Here is a 21,933-nt window from a genome sequence, read left to right as displayed (position 1 = left end):
AATGATTTGACGGAAATGTATATATTCATGGATGTCACGTACGGTGCAATACTTATGATATTTGTTTTCTTGTCGGTTTTCTAACAAATACTGCTTAATGTAGATATCACAAGTAGCACTGTATAGTTTTGCGTGAATATTTAAACTAAACATTTCATCATACAGTTTACGTATTACATTCCCGCCATATTTGAACGAGTGCTTAAGTTTAATCATCCATCGTTGATATATACACCATTGATTGCTTTAGTGCTAAAATGTAACAGCACAATTGTTACCAGCATGGTAACAGCCTTGTAGGCTATCCATACACTCAAGAAATATACATGGTTCCTTGTTTGAAAGTTTGATGATGAAACTTAAAAAAAAAAAAACTAAGACCTGGCGAACGTAACAGAATGATGGAAAGACTTTTAGAAACTTTATTGAACATGAAGCGCCGCGAGGTGTTGGGAAATTTTATTTTAAATTAAATATCTTCCCAACAAAGTCAATATTTAGTCCTAATCGTAGAAGTTCTTGTTTTCTTCGGACCTTCGAGCATTATTTTTCATTATTCAGGGAAAAATGAAGACAAGAAGATTTTTTTTAAATCAGCTAATTAGAACGCTGCTTTGATCGCAAGCTGAGATTGAATGCTAGCATAATTTCTCAGATGGCATCCAAGTTCATATATTTTTTACCCAACGCTCGAAATTTGGAAATATCGAACGTAAGTCTTGCACCACCTGGTGTCATTCTAATTACCTAATGCCTTCACGTCCCCTATTGATATATCGAACATGATTAACAGCCCTTAACTCTGATTGAGGTTGTAAATAATGGTTGTTTGTCAATATTTAGGTTTTATGGGTTTCAGCTGTGTATTGTAAGGAGCACGAGTACATTTCGACTTATTATGAATCATACAGAGTGGGACAAAAGTAATTATACAATTGTCTCGTTCTAAATTACCATTATTTCTAACGTCCTGCCCTGAAGTAAAAAAAATAATTAAATGTTCTGTTATCTTGGAAACGTTTCTTTTTTAATTACCAACTGCACTGTAACTTTTAACCCACCCTGCTTACAGACTTGACAAATTAAGCCCGCATAAATATCAAATCCTTAAATAAAAATAACATTCATGAGGCAAAAACTACTTTCTTTGCACAAACTTACCTATTTTTTTTTTATTTCGCATTAAAAAAAACATTTTTGTTATGGTTAAAGTTCAAGCTTAATAGTGTTTTTTCTTACTTTTTAAGTTTGTGTTATCTCTTCTTAAGTGTTTCTTGAGACTTATAAAGTGGATTAATCAAAACTTAAACCAAAGTTCTATTCTCGCACCGCGTAACCAGTTATATTAATCATGTGCTTTTGACATTCTTCTAGTAACTTCTGGTGCTTTACGTTTTTATATAGATTCGTTAGACTGTGGCTCACCTTTATACAGACGCATTAGTTTGTAAACGACATCCTGCTGATAGCACTGTGCTAATGTGCTTATGTTAACTAGCTTTCTTCCCTTCAATATTTCAACTCAAAACTAGGAAGGCCCGGCATGGCCAGGTGAGTTAAAGCGTTCGATTCGTAATCCGAGGGTTGCGGGTTCGCATCCCCGTCGCGCCAAACATGCTCGCCCTTTCAGCCGTGGGGGCGTTATATAGTTACGGTCAATCCCATTATTCGTTGGTAAAAGAGTAGCCCAATAGTTGGCGGTGGGTGCTGATGACTAGCTGCCTTCCCTCTAGTCTTACACTGCAAAATTAGGGATGGCCAGCACAGATAGCCCTCGAGTAGCTTTGTGCGAAATTCAAAAACAAACAAATCCTGCGATACCACCCATCCCCCCCCCCGTATTCTCCCGATCTTGACCCGTATGATTTCTTTCTGTTCCCAAAAATCTGAAGTAATTTGAAAGGAAACATTTGATGGCATTCCAGCCATCCATAATAATGTGAAAGCAGAACGTAGCCACATAACTGTTGAAGACTTCCAGCATTGCTTCCGAAAATGGCAGGAATGTTGACACAAGTGTGTACCAGCTGTGGGAGATTACATTGAATGGGATAGCATATAATACTGATGTATGTACATTATTCTTCGGAATAAAAGTGAAGTCTTAGAAATTTTTATCACACCTCATATGTATATATTGCATACTACTTATGAGCGACTATAAACTCCTCTTCCAGCTGAAATGTCAATGGGTTTGTGACATTTTTTTAAGAAATTAGACTAATACTGTTCAATATTATGTCTAGTTTTGAGAAACTAGATCTACGCACGTGGCTCAGCAGCTAGTCTGAGGTCTTATCACGCCAGAACTTAGGTTTGATACCCGTGGTGGGCGCAGCATAGGTATCCCATTGTACAGCTTTGTCCTTATTCAGGAACAACTACATCTTGTGTATTTTCAAGTACAAAACAACTGTAAATAACTATATATATGTATATACAAAATAACTGAAAATTCCATAAAATTTATATTCTTGTAATCTATTAATTTACATATTTATTTCTCATTCTCTTATTTCTTTCCTATCTAGATATATTTTTCAACTTTTATAGTTTTAATCTATATATATCTTTGTAGGATTTCCTATTCACTTATTGCCCTATATATTGTTAATCTATATATGTATATACATGTGTGTGTATTTTCTGTTTTTCATCCATCCAACTGTCTCTCGTTTTGTCTTATTATCTGTCTGTCTGTCTTTACTTCATTTGATGTAACATATATTCTACCTCAGGCCAAAACTCGACAAAAATTTCTACAAAGTCACTGATAGAAGCCGTGTAACATAGAAAAAGTATAGTATCCTTCCGCCACATGTCATGCTACGTAAATAAAGATGATGATGAAGTACTCTCATTTCATAGCCATCATCAGTGTACATCGTTTTATACTTGTGTGCTATTTCCGGGTCTAGTTACGTATGTTAGGTTTCATTGACGTAAAAGCTTGTGAACAAAACAAACAGCCTTAGGCTTAACAATTATATACCTGCCTGAACAACATGTGATTCTATACTAACTTTTACCACACTACATTATTTATGGATAGTTAGAAAGATTTCTTCGTAAAAACTTTGTGTCTTAAAATAATAAGATATTTTCAACAAAACACAACAGTATTTCAATCAAGGTAAAAATTGTATATAATCTAGTATTTTCAAGAAAATTATATTTTTTTTCCTCCAAGGGCATAGAATTATAGAAATATGTTATTTTGCTATTCATTTAGGAATTACTGGTAACAGAACGAATATTGAAAATAAAAATCAAATTAAGTTATTGTAATATTTTAAAACTTAAAAGGCAAATTTCTCTTTTTATTCTGATAGTTCACATTTCTTTATTTATTGTCACAACGAATAAATGTTATGTCCTTCCTCCTCGATGAGAGGGCAGAAAATTCTAAGGGAGACAAATAATTGAAAAGCTGAAATGTATATAAATTTTTTCGGGCCAGCATGGCCAGGTGGTTAAGGCGTTCGATTCGTAATTTAAGGGTCGCAGGTTCGCATCCCCATCACACCAAACATTCTCGCCTTTTCAGCCGTGGGGATGTTATAATGCTAAGATCAACCCCACTATTCATTAACAAAAGAGTAGCCCAAGAGTTGGCGGTGGGTGATGATGACTAGTTATCTTCCCTCTAGTCTTACATTACTAAATTAGAGACGGCTAATGCAGATAGCCCTCGTGTATCTTTGCGCGAAATTCAAACCAAATATAAATTTTAATGAAATGATTATTAAAATAAATCAAATGTAATAGTGTGTTTAGGTGTTTTATTTTTTATTAAATGATACAAATGAAGTTTATTTTATATATCAGCTGAAATAGATTTTCAGGAGGCCTGTGCCCACTTGGCTACGCCCCTGTATACTTCTGTATTTTAGTTTTCTTCGAGTTTGTCATCAACGATCCCAACTACCTTAAAGCATGAGATATTTCACCTTAATTTACTCTGATAAATTAGGGACGATCAGTACGAATAACCCTCGTGTAGCTTTACGCGAAATTCAAAACAACAAACAATTGATTATTTTCCGAAAACCACGATAAACAAAAAGATAGTCATGGTTACAAAATTTTATTTGTGACATCTCCAGATTTCTTTCATTTTCAAATTTATCGTTTCATGTTGTTTCAAGAATAATAATATATCTTTATTTAGGCAAACTTTAAGGCATAGAATACCATAATTTTTCTTCACCTAACCTTCACTTCTCTCTCCTACAGCTTTATCCTTCTAGACTAAAAACATCGTGCTGTGCTTTTCAATCGACCATACTGTAACGAGTTAAGAAAGCCATTAAACAGTGCGAGTATACTTTGTATTCCATCTAAACCTGGGCATGAGATGTGATGTTGAAAATAACTAATACCATGAATAGAAAATATCCCTAAACACTCGAAAACGTGTTGTAAGACATAAAGTATTGAACTTTAAACAATCATAGCTATCATTATTGAAATACAGATGTAGTCTATAATCGGGATACGTATTTCATTAATGATGGATGGCTTGACTTTAAACTTTGGATCATAGCTGGCATGTGCTTTATTTTTAACAGGCACGCTTGGAAAGATGGATGGCTTACGCTTCATTTTTAACAGGTTGGCTTGGGATGATGGATGGCTTACGCTTGATTTTTAAGAGATTGGCTTGGGATGATGGATGGCTTATGCTTGATTTTTAACAGGCGGACTTATGATGATGGATGGCTTATGCTTGAGTTTTAATAGATAAACTTGAGTTTGTGGAAGGCTTATGCTTGGTTTTCAACAGGTACATTTAGGTTAAAGCATTGCCTATGCTTGATTTTTAACAGGTACACTTGGAATGATGAATGGCTTATGCTTGCTTTTTAACAAGTACATTTGAGATGATGGATAGGTTATGTTTGAATTCTCGAATAAATTTAATAAGAACTCCAGAACTTCTATTTTTAACTTGATGTATTTGTTTCTATAATTACAAAGTTATATCACGTCTTATAATATAAGCAATAAAACTTAAAACATGTAGATCTAGCATCCAAAGTTGTATGTAATTTTTAAATTAAGATTGTGTGATCAGATATCCATCATTCTCGTGATTAGTAGCTAATACTTCACCTAAGTTCTGTGGATACAACACAAGTTTGTCTAACAAATAGATCTGTGTTCGAATCCCATCCACTGCGCACCAGAAACAAGGCCTTTCTGAATACTGGAGCAGATAAGCAGGCGAAACCAAGGATATCAACTAACTGGCGTATAATAATATTAATAGTATATATAAAATAGTAGCTAATTAATACGTGGTCGTATATATATTCATGATATAATTTAAGTTTGATTTTGAAACAAATCAGTTAATTTCGATGTTGAAAAACCATAATAACGACAACCTTCTTATTTTCAATAACGACATAAATTGAAACTTGTTTGGGATCAACTGAGGAGCTTCATTAGTCGAGAATTTTCACACCCAATTGGCCAGCTCAAACGACAACCATATAAGACGAGCAATGAAGATTCGAACTCACGCTTCTCACATTGCGAGTCGAACGCTCTAACCACCAGGCCGACCATAATAATTACAATACAGTGACAAAGCATCTTTTATTTTATAATATAGGAAACCTCAAAATGAACATTTTCTCACACAACATTGTGGTGTAACTGATGGCCACAACCGCAACCACAATTAAATTTATTCGGCCTGTGCACTCAGCATGATTCAAAAATTAAAATTCAACTTTATGCATTGACAATTCCTTACTCCCAAATACATTTTAATAGAAAGTATTCGTGCTTTTAAGACTATATAATAACTCATGGCCTTTTAGTGTTTCTATCCTCTACACTCTGGCCTTTCTTACGTCCATTAAGCTTTGAAAAGTTTTCTACAAATCACACAAGACACAATTCTACGTGTAAGTACATATAAAGCTAACTTATTTCAAATTCTTTATTACTGGCTTAGCTACACTCATTCTGCTTGAAATTACACACTAATTGTGGTCGCTCTTATTCGTTACGTATTTAAACTCGCAGAGTCAAAAGTTCCAGAAGCCAGCGATATTAATTTATGATGAAACTTTGTGGAATGGACGGGCCTGTTGTGGAGAACGACGTTTCGAAAGTCTTCCGCCTTTTGTCTTCAGGTCACTGTAGGCAGTTGCCGTCCCTTCTACAAAGTTTCATCTAAACAATCTATGAAAGAATATTAATTTAGTTTAGAAGTTCATTTGCTTCTTTCGCTCATATTGAAGAAATATAAAAATGTAATTGTTGAAACAAATATAGCACCATTCCAGAATGCTCTGAATTTTGGACTTCAATTTACGGATGCTGTTAAAGAAATAAAAGGTTCAATCTTTGGTTTTAATGACATTTAAATATCATAATATTCAAACGGCCAACATTCCATAACAGAGGACTAGTTCCGATCTATATGTATAATACTGTATAAACCTTTATTCTTCAAAAATAAAAAAAAACGAAACCAATATACACTGTATAACTGAAATGATGACCTGTCGTTTTTTGAAAATTTCACAGTTTAAAGATTAAGTTCATTGAGCGTATGGATAAAACTATAACACTAAAAACGGGTGATTTGAAAATATATTATTACAGTCATTATAGAATATCACAAATAATTTAATTTACCCTATGATTTTTAAAATATTGGATATCGAACGGCCCGGACTGTGAATCAAAATATTCGAGGTTTGAGTCGTGAAATATCGCAGAACATGTTCCGCACTTTATAACTGATATCCTGTCTTGCTATTGGTTTGAGAGTACTCACGTATTCTACGGTTGCTGGTTGCTTTCTCTCTGGCCAGTAACTTTAAGTTATGAATGACTGTGCCGGAACGTTAAGGGGTCTCTGACCTAATGGTTGAAAATACCAATCACTCTGCTTATTTATCTCCTTGTCTACTCTCCTTACATTATGCAATGAGTTTTGAAAAATATGGCTAGTAATATAAGATTAAGTACTGTAGTAAAACGATAACAGACAGAAACATTGTGAAGTAAACTAAGATGTACAGAGAACCACACTCTATAATATATCAACTACTGGTATGTGAAATTCACTTGTATGCCGAGCCATATAAACATACTTAAAAATAACACGTGGGCCCATTTGAGACAAAAATCAAACGAATCAATTATATTTGAGTCTTCAGGCTTATTGCAGATATGTTTTTATTACTTCTGTATTTAAATCATTATTCAGTCTCTATGTCTATATAATTTTTCGTTTGTACGTATAAAGTACCAAGTTAGTAAGAAGATCGGTAAAAACCAACAAATGTTATATTGAATTAACTTTCGTTTTGCTACTCTAGATAAAGAAAACAACAACAGTTAGTATTCACATTAACCATTTTATTTAAACTCTAAAACACACCAGACTTTATCGAGATAATGGAACTCTTTAGACAGACATATTATACATTAAAGACGTATATCGTGTGATATTAACTGAAATAATTAGTCATTGTAGAATGTTGCTGCAAACAAAAATCGTTGTGGTGATGTCTCACTTTTTGCCATGGTGTCATTGCGCAGCAAAAAGTGTTTTAGTAAGGTATGATTCACACCAACTGCTTATATTCTTTTAATATTTTCACATTATGCGTGTACATCTTTCCTCTAAGTTTAATTGTTTGTATTTTAGAAAAGGTATTAATTTTGCACGATCCAGTGCATCATAAAAGGCCATTTTATATTTAAATACAATTTCGTAACGTTGCACGTTATTATTTTTGTGTGGGATATTCAATTAAGGTTATTCTAGATATTTGCAACAAATTCCAAATGGAGTGAATGAACGACAAATCATTCAACGTTTAATAAATATCGTTACAATGACATACATTTTAACATTAGACAAAGCATATTCACTAACGTATCTTTAGGTGGAGTGCTAAGACAATAATGTCAAGGTCAGCAGATTCTGTTATTTTTAGATTTATTCCCAGAATCGGACAGAAATAACTGCCTGCAGACAGTGAAGGGTGATATAAATGCGGGGCGTTGTGGGCTTGAACACCCACATCTTGCTCTCCTAATTTCTATTTCTATTTATTGCAACTCTTTTATTTCGTATCTCAGACTAACGAATGAAGGTTAAGACTAATAGAAGGCATATCCCCACTGCAATGTGTGCCGTCACCTCCAAAACCTAGGGTATATTTTATCATCCCTGGAATCTTTTTAACTAATGCAATGTTTTTCATTTAATTTATTTTTGTTTGGACTTGTTTTTAAGTTATAACAAACTAATATATATATTTAGAAAAGTCAATACAGATAGAGTTACGTAAACTAAATTAAAACAAAATAAAAACAGCAACTCCAAACCTCTGACTAATTATATTAGTTTGTTATGACCCAAAACAAACCGAAACAAAAATAAATAAAAATGCTGAACTAATTTAAAAGCTCCCAGCTATAATATGGGATACAAAATTACCCTGAGGTTTGGAGGTGGCTACGGATACAGGACCCACATTGCGGTGAGAATACACCGTCTGTCAGTCTTAACCTCCATTCACCAGTCTTACATAAAAAATAAAGTAAAAGAATATTAATTGAACTTTAAGATATAGAAAATAGGAGAGTGAGATGTGGGGGCTCAAGCCCACGACGTCCCACAAACAGTTGTGGGAAGGTGACTTTTCTCCAAAATAAAGAAGAAGAAGAAAAAATAGAAAAATAAAAATACGAATAAAAAATAATGCACTACCATGTATTTATATATAAATAAATCCTGTACTTCAAGCATGCTAAAGGAACTAAATTGCTGTGTAATGATATGTTTAATCAGCTTAACCAGAAAGTGATTTATTATTCTTCAGAGAAAAAAAAGAAAGTAAGTTTAATGTATATTTTATTTCAGCTTGCTTCAGTTGAACACGAGAGTGGCGACCTCTTTCGCCGATTTCGAGTGGAAAGTGGAGAAAGAGTGGAAAAAGAAGAAGTAAGTTTTTTATGTGTTATAAACCTTAATCTTTGTAAATAAATACATGTGAACCATAATAAAAACATTTTAAATGTATTATCAAATCCATAAAGAAAACTGTTGAAGATTAAAATAATTTTATTTATTTTTAAAGATGCTAAAAACAACAGAAAGACAAAATGGCTGCTATTACGATTTTCTCTCGAAATAAATATTTAACTCTATTTACGGCAGCTTTGGATATACATTAGTTTTAGTTTCAGTTGCTGTCCCACTACAGATATGGATATATGTTTATATATAATGCACAAAGTTTTATGTTCGTATTTTCTGCTTAATATAATTACAAAATTTATCATTGTTACAAAATGGTGGAAAATTATTATGTGTCAAACGAACAAAAGCGATTTATGAAAGCAGTAGGAACGTTTGGAGAACTAACAATGAAAAATCAATATAACCATACTGCCTAAAAATATGAATAATTGTGTGTAGTTCTCTAAAGATCAGGAGTAAATTTAGGAACTTACAACTCTAAAATCCGGGGTTTGGTTCCATGCAGTAAATAATGTGCAGAGAGCCCGTCGTATGGTAAAACCTTCTCGCCTCCAAAATAAACGAGAGACATATTGTTTTTAAATCTGGTATTTTCTAAGTATAGTAATTTTTGAAGATTTTGACATTAGTAACACTTCTAATGGGGCCAGGGTGGTTAGAGCACTCGACTCGTAACCTGAGGGTTCCGAGTTCGTATCCCCATCAAACCAAATCTGCCCGCCCTTTTAGCGGTGGGCGGTGATGACTAGCTGCCCTCCCTCTAGTCTTACACTGCTACATTAGAGACGGCTAGCGCATGTAGCCCTCGTGTAACTTTGCGCAAAATTCAAAACAAACAACCGATAACATAAATAACGGCAAAAGAACCCCTTGAAAATTCAGTGCAATCCAGCTGTTACGATATTATAGAAATGAATACGTTATATTAAAATAATGTTGAATATGTAAAGCCTAAAGTCACGTGACAACCACGTCAAGTTAAGTCAAATTCCTGATTGTTGGAGCACCTTTGATTTAGTTATTCAACTTTCCAGGTTTCGTGGTTCTCCATTAGTCTTACACATTCTATCTATAAGGTCTTTATCCATTCTTTTACGTTGGTCATCCTGTTTGTTTGTTTGTTTTTTGTTATTGTTATTTTTGTCTTGTTGTTTTGCGCTTCCCTTTCACAACGTCATTCAGGAACAATAGACAACTACAATTGATATAAAGACCGGTGGAGCGGATGTATCAGAACTACATTTTAACATTCTTTGATATTACTAAAATTTACCCTTTTTAAAAGGATATATATGTGTTGAAATCGGGGATTTAGAATTTTCAAGACGGGATAATCCCTTATAATTAATGGTATCGGAAAACAAAGATATATGGATCAGCTTCGGTTATCAAGACCGTCCAGAAAAAGACCTGCGGCTTTTTTTTTTTAACACGTGAGAGTCAATGAACACCAAAGAAAGTGACAAAAATAGTCCGGATATCCTAGGCAGGATTGCACAACAAAATCTAGAACGATCTTTGTCACATATATACATGTTACCTCCACAACATATTCGTTCAACCGCTGCACACCTCAAACAACTGGAGAATGAAATGGGTCTTCATGCTCTTTCATATTAGTAAGGTCTCTGGTCTTAGTGCCTGTGGATTTCTTCGTGACTAGACTGCTAAAGTGGGCGTTGGAAAATCCTCGTCCTTATAAATTTCATACATTATGGAAAATAGGAGGGAGGGGTTGGGGTTTGGGGCATCAAAGCCTTACGAATGAAACTTGCGCAAGGGAAACTACCATGCAGAGCTATTGCAATTGTTCACGATCATCAAATGGAGTACATCTGGACAAAGCGATACGGAACAATGTAGCGATGATGCAAAATCGTTTTAATATCACGTTTGTAAGTCTTCTGTTGCATAAATAAAATGTGCTATAAATCACGTTATAATCATAATTAACCTTTTCAATTCTAATTATTGCCCTTTTAAACTTAAAAAAAAATAGATTATTTTGTTAAATATGAATACCATATTTCTTTTACTAAAATATATACTTTTAATTTATTTTATTCATAAATAGAATAATCGGACCGTTGGCGCTCAGAAATTCGTTGTAGTTAATAAGTTACGGTTAAAGGAACGTAAAAAAACAATTTGCTGAAAGAAAGGCTGATGAAGTTAATAAGTTACGATAAGGGAACGTAAAGAAACAATCTGCTGAAAGGAAGGCTGATGAAGTTAATAAGTTACGGTTAAAGGAACGTAAAGAAACGATCTGCGGAAAGGAAGGCTGATGAATTTAATACGTTACGGTTAAAGGAACGTAAAGAAACAATCTGCTGAAAGGAAAGCTGATGAAGTTAATAAGTTACGGTTAAATGAACGTAAAGAAACAATCTGCTGAAAGGAAAGCTGATGAAGTTAATAAGTTACGATAAGGGAACGTAAAGAAACAATCTGCTGAAAGGAAGGCTGATGAAGTTAATAAGTTACGGTTAAAGGAACGTAAAGAAACAATCTGCTGAAAGGAAGGATGATGAAGTTAATAAGTTACGGTTAAAGGAACGTAAAGAAACAATCTGCTGAAAGGAAAGCTGATGAAGTTAATAAGTTACGGTTAAAGAAACGTAAAGAAACAATCTGCTGAAAGGAAAGCTGATAAAGTTAATAAGTTACGGTTAAAGGAACGTAAAGAAACAATCTGCTGAAAGAAAAGCTGATGAAGTTAATACGTTACGGTTAAGGGAACGTAAAGAAACAATCTGCTGAAAGGAAGGCTGATGAGAAATAGGATTTAAAAGTAGCTCAGTGCAATACCATCAAGTCTGCTAAAGTCGTTTAAAAATGAGAATTACCAAAAGTACATATGTTGTTGTTGTTTTTTGTTATGGGAATTTGGAATGAAAATATCATTCATAGCCATTGGGAGTAAAATGTATGTACTGGAATATGAAGTAGATTTGGAATTATTTTCATATGTTATCAGAAATGCACCGTTAAAGGCAGCGAGGAGTAAGGGATTTGAGGGAGTGGAACATTTTTTTTTTTTTTTGAAAGTGTCTACAATTAGAGACGGAACTTGTACCTATCTTGATGCAGTGGTAACCATGATATAAAGGAAACGAAGGAAGAAACTTATGCAGAGTCAATGAAAATTGTAAGCAACCTAATGACCAACTGAAATGGTCTTCTATTTTGCACAAAAATCAAACGTTAGGAAGGTGGAGAGAGAGAAGTGGATGCTGCTCTCTTCCCCATATCAAAAATGAGGTTGCTTGACCCCTGCTCCGATATCTGTGTCATTTCTATGGATTTTGTTCGTTGGTGGTTATCGCAGTAAGAGCACTGTTGTAGTTAACTCTACAAATTAGAGTAAAATAAATCGGCAATAGCATCTTAAGATGGTACAAACTGTTAGAGTATTGATATAAGTACCATCATTAAAATGTCTTTCGTCTGAATATTTTATTTTCCTCGTTCATTAAATTTCCTTGTTTTAAAGATGGTTACGTGTATTCACCATTTTAAGGTGTATTTTTGTCACTTTACGAAGATGAATTATATATGCTGTTACACATTATTTTCCGACGACTTTTCGAAAGTTTTTAATTTCGCGCAAAGCTATACAAGAGCTGTCTGTGCTCGCCATCCCTAATTTAGCAGCGTAAGACCAGAGGGAAGGCAACTAGTCACTAATCATCACCACTTACCGCCAACTCTTGGGCTACTCTTTTACCAACGAATAGTGGGATTGACCGTCACATTATAACGCCCCAACGCTAAAATGAAGAACATGTTTGATGTGACGGGGATTCGAACCCGCGACCCTCGGATTACGAGTCGAGTGCCTTAACCACCTGGCCATGCCGGTCCTTTCGAAAATTACGAACACTTACGATTTAGCGTTAATTTTCTCTCACTTCACAAAAGTTGAGTAATTCGTTGTTTTAATATTATTTTCCCCTTATTTTACAAAGGTTAATTAAGTCTCTTCGTTTTATTAACGCTATTTCGTTAAATTTACGAAGGTTAAGTATAATTACCGTTTTAACGTTATTTCTATTATTTTAAGAAACTTCAGTATATTTACCATTCTAAAGTTGTTGACTTGTTTTTCTGATAATATAAAATAATCTGAGTTAAACCAACTTATTTTATTTCAGGTGTATGGTTCACCGAGTACTCCTGTTTTGGAAAATCCTGAATATCAGACTAGATGGTATTTCAAATACTTCCTAGGACGACGTACGTAGTCTGGAGGTTTCCCTAATATTTAACCATTATAAAAGTTTAACACTAAATTAATTTAATTATAACAAAATAATCAAATTAAGCGCCGAAAACTTTTATTAAAGCATTCAATTTGAATCGAATTGAGCGCAAAGTTATGTGAGGCTTCTGTCGAGTTATACCTCATTCAGACAGTCTATTCGGATTACACAGCGAAAGGTAACTAGTCATTCTTCATAAAGTATAATGACATGGTGCCACATGTACAAGCCGTATTAACACGCACATACATTTATGTGTTTCTTTCGAGGCAGTTATCACTCAACTATTCAACAATGCAATACCGTTATATTACTTTATGGATGGGTGATAACGTAACATCTATTTAAGAGAGAGGGTATTTGTATAATGATGTTGTTAAATTATTTAGAATGAAATAACAAAGTAGGATATTTAGGACAACAACAGGAAGAGACAAGAACCACAGTGATCTCATTTAAAAACATACATGCCTGTCTAGTCCAACAATGTAGTTCGGCTGGCCTTTTATACCTTTGGTTTTCTTGAGATTGGTCTTGGAAGCTTGCATCTTCATACAGTGGATAGTCTGTGGAAAGATGGCTGTTCCTAGACTGAATATGTCTTTCACAGAAATTTGTTACACAACTAAAGTGCGGCGTAGAACAGTAATGTGTAGTCCTGGTCAAACTGTTTGCATGATTGTAGTTAAGCACTAATCTACATAAGAGTTTATCTGTATTGCGTCTTCCGTGGGTATCGAAATCCAGTTTTTAGTGTTATAAAAAGTCGCTAGGGATTTAAAAGCATGTTTCATCAGATTTATGTTTCCAGATTGTGTCTAGGTATGTTCTATTACTATATAAAAAACGAAGAATTACGAAATGCTCACCTTAATAATTCAAAATGACAATTGTTAAAGCTTAAATCATTTGAGCCCAGTGTTGTATGTTTTTCCTTATTTCTCATATCACTCATTAACAACAAATTAAAGTACTGTGTAAAAATGTTATGACATGAATATTTTGACATTCTTTCCATTCTAGGGTACTAGTTTTCCCATGCCATTAGAGAATGTAAATGTCAACATTATGGTAATGCTTCAATGATACCTGTTTACGATTGAATGCCCCAGGGTTAGAATACTTGTAGTTCTTTAGAATTCTCATATACATGTGCCAAAGACATGTTATAAAGAGTTCTGTTTGAATGAATATATTAATCAAATTGAAGGTCTGAAATAACTATCATAGTATCCCGTATGGTGTCTTAACTATATAGCAAGGAGCTAGCATATGGTTCCGGTATACGCTAGAAGAAATCAATTAAATAGTACTCCACAGATATACCTATATAAAAACAGTGCTCAGCACTATACATTACATTTTCTTGTCATGTCATTGCCAAGAAAAAAAAGCAGAGAGTTCACATAAAAGCTTCACGTGATGCTGGTTGGACTCTCGAACAAATTTCTGCAGACTTGAAATGTTCCTCAAACACTGCCAAGTGCACCCTAGATCGTAAAACCAAGACAGATAAATTTGAAAATATGAAATGAATAGACAGAATACCAAAACTCAATGATACTGATATTAAGTATCTTCGTTTATGCAGCCTTTGGGACAGAAGGAAGACCACCACTGATCTCAAGCATGAGATGAACAAGCATGTACCAAATGACAGAAAAGTTATCTGGATACTTTGAAAGAAGACTCAACGAGAATAGAATATTTGGTCGTGTAACAGTTAAAAACATTTTCTTCGAGGTCCAAGTACTGTTAAGAGACTGAAATTTGCTAAAATATAGTACTAAAATAGGACTGTTGATTAGAAATAGGTGTTGTGGACGGATGAGTCCAACTTTGAAATATTTGGTTCAAAGCATAGATTGTACGTCTGGCTCAAGAAAGACAAAAGATACTTAATTAAATGCATAGCATTTATCATGAAACTTGGAGAAGGCAGTGTGATGGTTTGGGGGGTGTTTTTTTTCTTATGAAGCGAGAGAAGATATTTGCAAAATGGAATAATGCTACAGGTATAGGTCCGTCATGGTGTGCACATTGGTTTGTGTGTTATTGGTAAATTATTCTACTATCAAGAAGATAATGACCTCAAACACTCATCCAGCCTATGCTGAAGTAACTTAGTTAAGAAAGAAGCTGTTGGAGTCATTCAAATAATGCAATGGCTCCCATATCGCCCCGATCTCAACCCAGTTGAGCAGATCAGGGATTTAAGAGACCAAAAACATGATAAATCAAAAGTTACTTCTAAATAAACTTTATGGAAGTGTATTAGAAACACTTGTAGTAAAATCCCAAAGGACACTTTGATTAAATATGTTGGAACAATGCCTGAAAGACTGTCTGTAGTTATAAAAGTAAAAGGAGAGACACACAAAATATTAACTGTTTGCTGAACTCAAGTACTTCTGCTGAGTTTCTGTTGTACTAAATATGAAGATTAACAACATTTTGATGTTTCACTTGTGATTTACTTTCCATTGAAAGTATCCTGAAACCTAATCATTGACAGTTACTGTTTGTGTGTTTACTTCCTACAAACATGCCAACCCGTAACGTATAGAAAAGTAATTAATTAAAGTATGTAAATCTAATGTAAAACTATAATTCTGGGTTCATTTCCAGCTTTAAAAAAATCTGTATTTCCTTTTTTATATATGTAAAGACGGAGCTATTTACTACAAGAGAAAGTTGCTCCGGAAATTGTTGCTTTAGGCGTTGAATTTTTTAAGCATTAACAACAAATAGGAAACGATCGATCGATCTTCCAGTGTAACTTACAAAGTTTTTCGAGAAATTCAGTCACGCCTGTTTCCGCTTCAACTGGTGCGCTTTCAGTAAAGCGGTCGATTGGTTGGGAAAGCGTTTTAATCTCTTACTTAAGCCTGATCAACCTCCAACACTACCTTTCTGATGGTCTTTTCTCCCTGTCATCCTTACTCTGAGCTCCTCAATTTTGCTTCCACACACTCTGATTTTCTCTATCTTCTGCTAGCCTTTTCATTTCTCTTAGGTATATTGGAATAATCCCAGTTAAGTTCAGTTTGATCAAAACCAATAAATAGAAGACTTAATTCAATATAAAGTGACTTCCCAAAATGAATTGTACGTACTTTCTACTCTACCACGTCTTCTCGTTTGTTTTTTTTTCAGCCTAACTCCCTAGTTTTGAGATGTGAACCAATTATAATTATATAGTTATACCACAGTTGCTTATGGTATTAAACCTTTGCTACATTGTCTACATTATTCTCGTGAAGCTTTAGATTTGTTTGGCTTGAAATAGCCGCATTCCCCAGGACTTACTACCATTAACGTGCTTTACATGCTGATTGTACTTTATACAATATGTAGTGGCAGTTTCGTACATTAGAATCCCTTTCCCCGATATACAAGTATTTTTGAATACATGTCTTTCTCTTAATCATATCTTCCCCTTTTTTAGCTCTTTTGACATTTCTTTCTATTATTCAAACTGTGTTTGTCATTTCCGCATTTCTTTTGCTGTAGGTGCATTATAAGCGTAACAGTCAATCCCTTATGTTGAATGATAGATATTAGGGTATTGTTTACTGGCTGTCGTCTTCTCTCTGCTCGATAGCTTTAAAATCTTGTATTTAATTCACCTGATTTCATTTTCATAAACCTTTCACTTTGTTGCAGTTGTTTGGTTTAGCTATCATAGTGCCCCCTAGTGGCTCAGTGGTATGTCTGCGGACTTCCAACGCTAAAACCGGGTTTCGATACCCGTGGTGGTCAGAGCACAGGTTGCCCATGGTGTAGCTTCGTGCTTAATTCAAAACAACAACAACAGCTCTCCTATAAGTTATATTTTAGCCACCATCTTTTTTCGATTGTTTTATTGTTGTCATTGTCTTTAGATCTGTTTTTCCGGTTATGCACTTCGTTTTTTTTTTTCTAGTCTACTTGCTTATATTTTCCTTATTAATATACAGCACTTGTTTTTCTCTGAAATGAAAACTAAGTCTTGTAAATCGTAGATACACTGCTGGCCAAAATCTTAAGGCCAATGAACATAAAGAAAAAAATATGCATTTTGTGTTGTTAGACTCAACCACTTATTTGAGTAGAGCTGCGAAAGAGTTAAATAAGAAAAGGGAAAATAAAAATAGAAAAACTTACTTGGCATTTAATAGGGAAAATGTGAACACTATGAAATTAGCCTAAATACTAGCTGGTCAAAAGTTTAAGACCATACTGAAACGAAGGGTTAATTGGTGTACATGATCTTCGTGAAGCCATCTTCACCACTTGGAATAACGTTCCAGCCAGCCTTCTGCAAACGCTTATATCGCCCATGCCAAAGCAAATGTTTAAAGTTATTCGCAATGACGGCCGCGCAACTCACTACTGAGGCCTCTTGTGGGGTATTTCCTACCCAGTTTAGGACTTTTTTTTGGTATGGTCTTAAACTTTTGACCAGCTAGTATTTAGGCTAATTTCATAGTGTTCACATTTTCCTTATAGAATGCTAAAAAGGTTTTTTATTTTTATTTTTACTTTTCTTATTTTCATCTTCCGAAGCTCTACTCAAATAAGTGGTTGAGACTAACAACGCAAAATGTATATTTTTTCTTTATGCTCATTGGCCCTAAAATTTTAGCCAGCAGTGTATGTACTAAAGAATAGATATCTTTACATACAATAAAACGATCCTAAACTGGTTACTAGATAGTGTGTTGAACTTGGAGTTTGAGAATATTTGGTTCGACTATTTAACGCATGAAGAACAAAGGTCACTTTACCGAGCTAAAGCGAATGTTTAAAAACTGAATTGAAATTCGCAAGAAATTAGCCACAAGTGCTTTAATATATGATAAATCAGAATATTGTAACTGGCATAATAACTGAGGCTGCAAGACATTACCGCTTAATCAATTTCTTTCTTTGAACTGTCAGTTCATTAGCAGTTAGTAAGTGTAATTGAGGCTATCAGGTTTACGCCCATACTATGACTGTATGTTTAAAATATAATTACTCTTCGCTATTCTCCGTAACATTATGACAGAGCCTGTGGGCGACAATTAAAATACGTTTAGTCTGTTATATAAATAAATGTGTTTAATTATGTGCAATGATTAAAAAAAAAACCTGTTCTGCGCGTAATATCATATCATAGTTTGAATTTTCAAGTACTGGATTTTCATGTTTACGATTATAGTCCATGTGCAAGTGTATTGAGTAAAAATAAAAAGTTCCTAACATATATTTAACTCCTGTAAGATATGTGCCACCGACACACACACCTAGTAACTCAGGGGTCAATCTGAAGACTCCTATCACTAAAAGCTAGGTTTTGATACTCATTGTTGGCACAGCGCAAATTGTTCATTGTGTAACTTTGCGCTCAACAACAGACTTATAAGAGAAATACGACATTGTATAGAATCTATATGTATCTATGTGTGTGATGTGACACGTATATATTTATGTGTATGTGTTATGTGACAAACAGTGTAAAACGTGTTGCGAAATTCCAGACAAACCTACCAACTGTATGTAAGGAAACATTTTGATATCCGAGATGCACAAAGCGGAATTCTATATCATCACATATAAGACCCATCCTACTGTTTGTCTTGTTGCTTGCATTGGTATAAGTTAATATCGCTGTGATGTAATGTAGTACAGACTTATAATACACGTTTGTGGAAAGTATTTAGTCCAACTACTAGTTCAATGTTAGTAGCAAGTATTTGAAATCAGTGAAAGGCGCTATTGTTTAGAAGTGTATGATTTGCAAATAAAATAAATTATCTTCTCTGCATATTTGTTGCGATTCAGAACAGAAATATGATTTAGATGTTGAAAAGTTAGGATACTGGCTTCTCATATTATTGTGCAAATAAACTGTAAGGCTGAGTACTGTAGGTATATAATATGTGATTCATTAATACAAAATATGAATTGTACTTATGTACATTTTCTCATATTTAGATAAAACATTATCATCATTGACATGTATTTCGATAATATATGGCCACTTCTTCTCTGACATCTCACAATTAAAACTAATAAAATATTGGATGAAGGAACAGATTTCTCGAATATGTAACAAAAAACACCATGTACGAAAATGTGTTTGGGGTCTGAACGAACCCAAGGGGGTCGAACTACACCAAACTTTGTTTCAAAGCTAAACTAATGCCAAATTTTGGACAACATGTAAGCAAAACTTATTTGGAGTGAATGTAAAATGTTTCTCATATCTTACACTAGGTGTGGAGCGATCAGCGCAAACATGGTTTCCACATGCTGTACAGGTTTGACGGACTTTCCTGTCTGCGATTCTTGGACAAAGATCTTTTTTTTTTTTTTTTATTGTTGTTTCTGGAACACCTTGACCAGTATGTTGTCTTGTGTCAAGCAACCCTAGATCTACGAAGGCAGATTTGAAGCCTTTCTGCATTGCACGGGGATTCTGGAGACGTCTCTGAAGTAGGTTGTGCGCATTACTTCACTTCAAAAGAGATCTAAATACGTAATCACAATGGATAACCTCCGTGAGTCCATACTCACAATAGCTGATGAAAACTGAGAGCTCCAAATCTGAATATTACTTTGGATCCGCGCGGACCCCATGCAACTTTTTATTCACAAAAATTATTCGACTGCAAAACATTGAAAGTTTCACTGTTTTTGTGTCAGAGGATGATAATGTAACAATTATATAAAAAAATTTACTGGTCAATGAAAAACTATTAAAACATATTTGTAGCCGGGGTCCTGATAAGGTTGAGAAGTAAGACAAATCAGAGTAAAAAATAAAAAAAATATTGTGTGTACCAAAAAGATAATGAGGTTTACTTTTCGAAACCAAAACAACATATGAGTTTCATTATACAGAACCTTACATAAAAGTTTTTTTTATTATAACATATACTACGTTTTAGAAACTGAACAGAATCATACACTTGCCTTTAAATAACGATATTACAATACGATAACAAATTCTATTTTCCATGTATTACACACAGAAAAGAACCATATCTGGATACAACTTACACATGGCAGTGGATTAAATAATTACACATGTGGCATCTGAACAGATAACATCATATAATAAAATTACCGGTAGAACTAAAACAAACAAAAAAATGGCTTTCGTACCTGGACGTGATGGACACGGAGATATGTAACTCATATGTCTCAGAAGTTTAAACATAGCACACAAATACAAGTTAATATTTCAGCTACTTATCATATAAATAAAGATAGATAACATACTGTCTAATCCGCAGAACGAAAACAGTAATTTGTAGTGAAAAGTATGATTTAAAAGATTGAAGAAAAACGCATTACTATAGCAACTTGACAACAGATACCATAGTACTTTGATGAAAGTCCACCGCTGGGACAGCGGCAAGTCTTCAGATTTACAACGCTAACATCAGGGGTTTGATTCCCCTCGGTGGGCACGGCAGATAACCCGAGGAAAACACATCTCAGTCATATAGTAGGATATCAATTCTGGAACTTGGAGGTTATAATGTAAAAAAAAGATCCTTCTTTCTCTTCATTTTGCTTCCCAGTGGCTCAGCGGTATGTTTGCGAACTTAAAACGCTAAAAACCTGGTTTCGATACCCGTGGTGGTCAAAGGACAGATAGCCCATTGTGTAGCTTTATGCTTAATTCAAAACAACAACAATCTCTCTATTTTAATCTTTGTGTAACATTGATTAGTTACATTATTTGTCTCATTGACACGTTAGATAGTTACTGCAAATTAACTTGTTAAATCTAAAGCTTTAACCACTTATAAACAATATGTATATATATATATGGGTTTGTGTGTTGATGTTATTTGTTTTTCTATTTGTGCATAGTTCATCAAAACTATGCAGGAGTAGACGGTGAGAAGGTTCCATTTTTCTTGTCCGTGGTTCTTACCGATTCTAATACTCAAGGGGTTCAACAATACAGAGCCATCTTGTGGCGAAAGTCGGTAAGTTAAGCTTATTTAATTATTAAATCAGCACTCTTAAAACTTTATTATATACATCTAATTTGTGGATCTGCGTTAAATCGTTCTTGTGCATTGTGCACAGTTATTGTACAAGTGCACATTGGACTACCTGCGTTGATCCCTCTGTAGGCACTGAATCTAGAATGCTATTGTTATAAGCTCTCATAACTATATCAATGAAAGACATATATATGTGGATTTTTTATCTTAATGTCGTTCCCAGTGGGTAAATGGTAAGTTTAGGGATTTGCAATGCTTAAATCCGGAGTACGATACCTCAATGAGCCTTTGTTCTAATACAAAAACCACATTAACTGTTCCTGTTTGTTATTGTCTTGTAGTTCTCAGCGATAAAAAGTTTGTGTGATGAGTTTTGAACTTTTGTTAGTGCGAAGTAGATATTGTTCTTCGAAGCATTTACATTTCGGCATGTAATAAGTCGTATATATCTTAAGTGTTTTTTTTTATCAAGTGTTTTATGTATTTCAGACAGTTTTGTTTTTTAATTAACCTTAATTTGTCTTAAGTTAAAGAAAACGTGACTTAGATCTAAGAAAAATACCAGTCCAATTCTTGTTTTATAGTATTTAAATAATCCAATTTAGGATTATTTAACTCCTGTAATAACTCTTAAAACCATCTTCAATGGACTCGT

The 21,933-nt window shown here is 34.1% G+C and overlaps 1 protein-coding gene across 2 annotated transcripts in view; it reads left to right on the top strand.

The window, feature by feature from the left end:
• Window positions 1–21,933, top strand: part of LOC143230847 (GTPase-activating Rap/Ran-GAP domain-like protein 3) — a 390,350-nt gene that overhangs the window by 296,522 nt on the left and 71,895 nt on the right. For both annotated transcript variants that reach the window (XM_076465094.1, XM_076465093.1), the window contains 3 exons: window positions 8,903–8,983; window positions 13,180–13,261; window positions 21,139–21,257. In XM_076465094.1, the coding sequence (XP_076321209.1) occupies window positions 8,903–8,983; window positions 13,180–13,261; window positions 21,139–21,257 (282 nt within the window). The remainder of the gene's footprint in view (window positions 1–8,902; window positions 8,984–13,179; window positions 13,262–21,138; window positions 21,258–21,933) is intronic.

This window comes from Tachypleus tridentatus, chromosome 10 (assembly GCF_004210375.1).
Source record: "Tachypleus tridentatus isolate NWPU-2018 chromosome 10, ASM421037v1, whole genome shotgun sequence".
NCBI lineage: Eukaryota > Metazoa > Arthropoda > Merostomata > Xiphosura > Limulidae > Tachypleus > Tachypleus tridentatus.
This window is presented reverse-complemented; position numbering and strand designations above follow the sequence as displayed.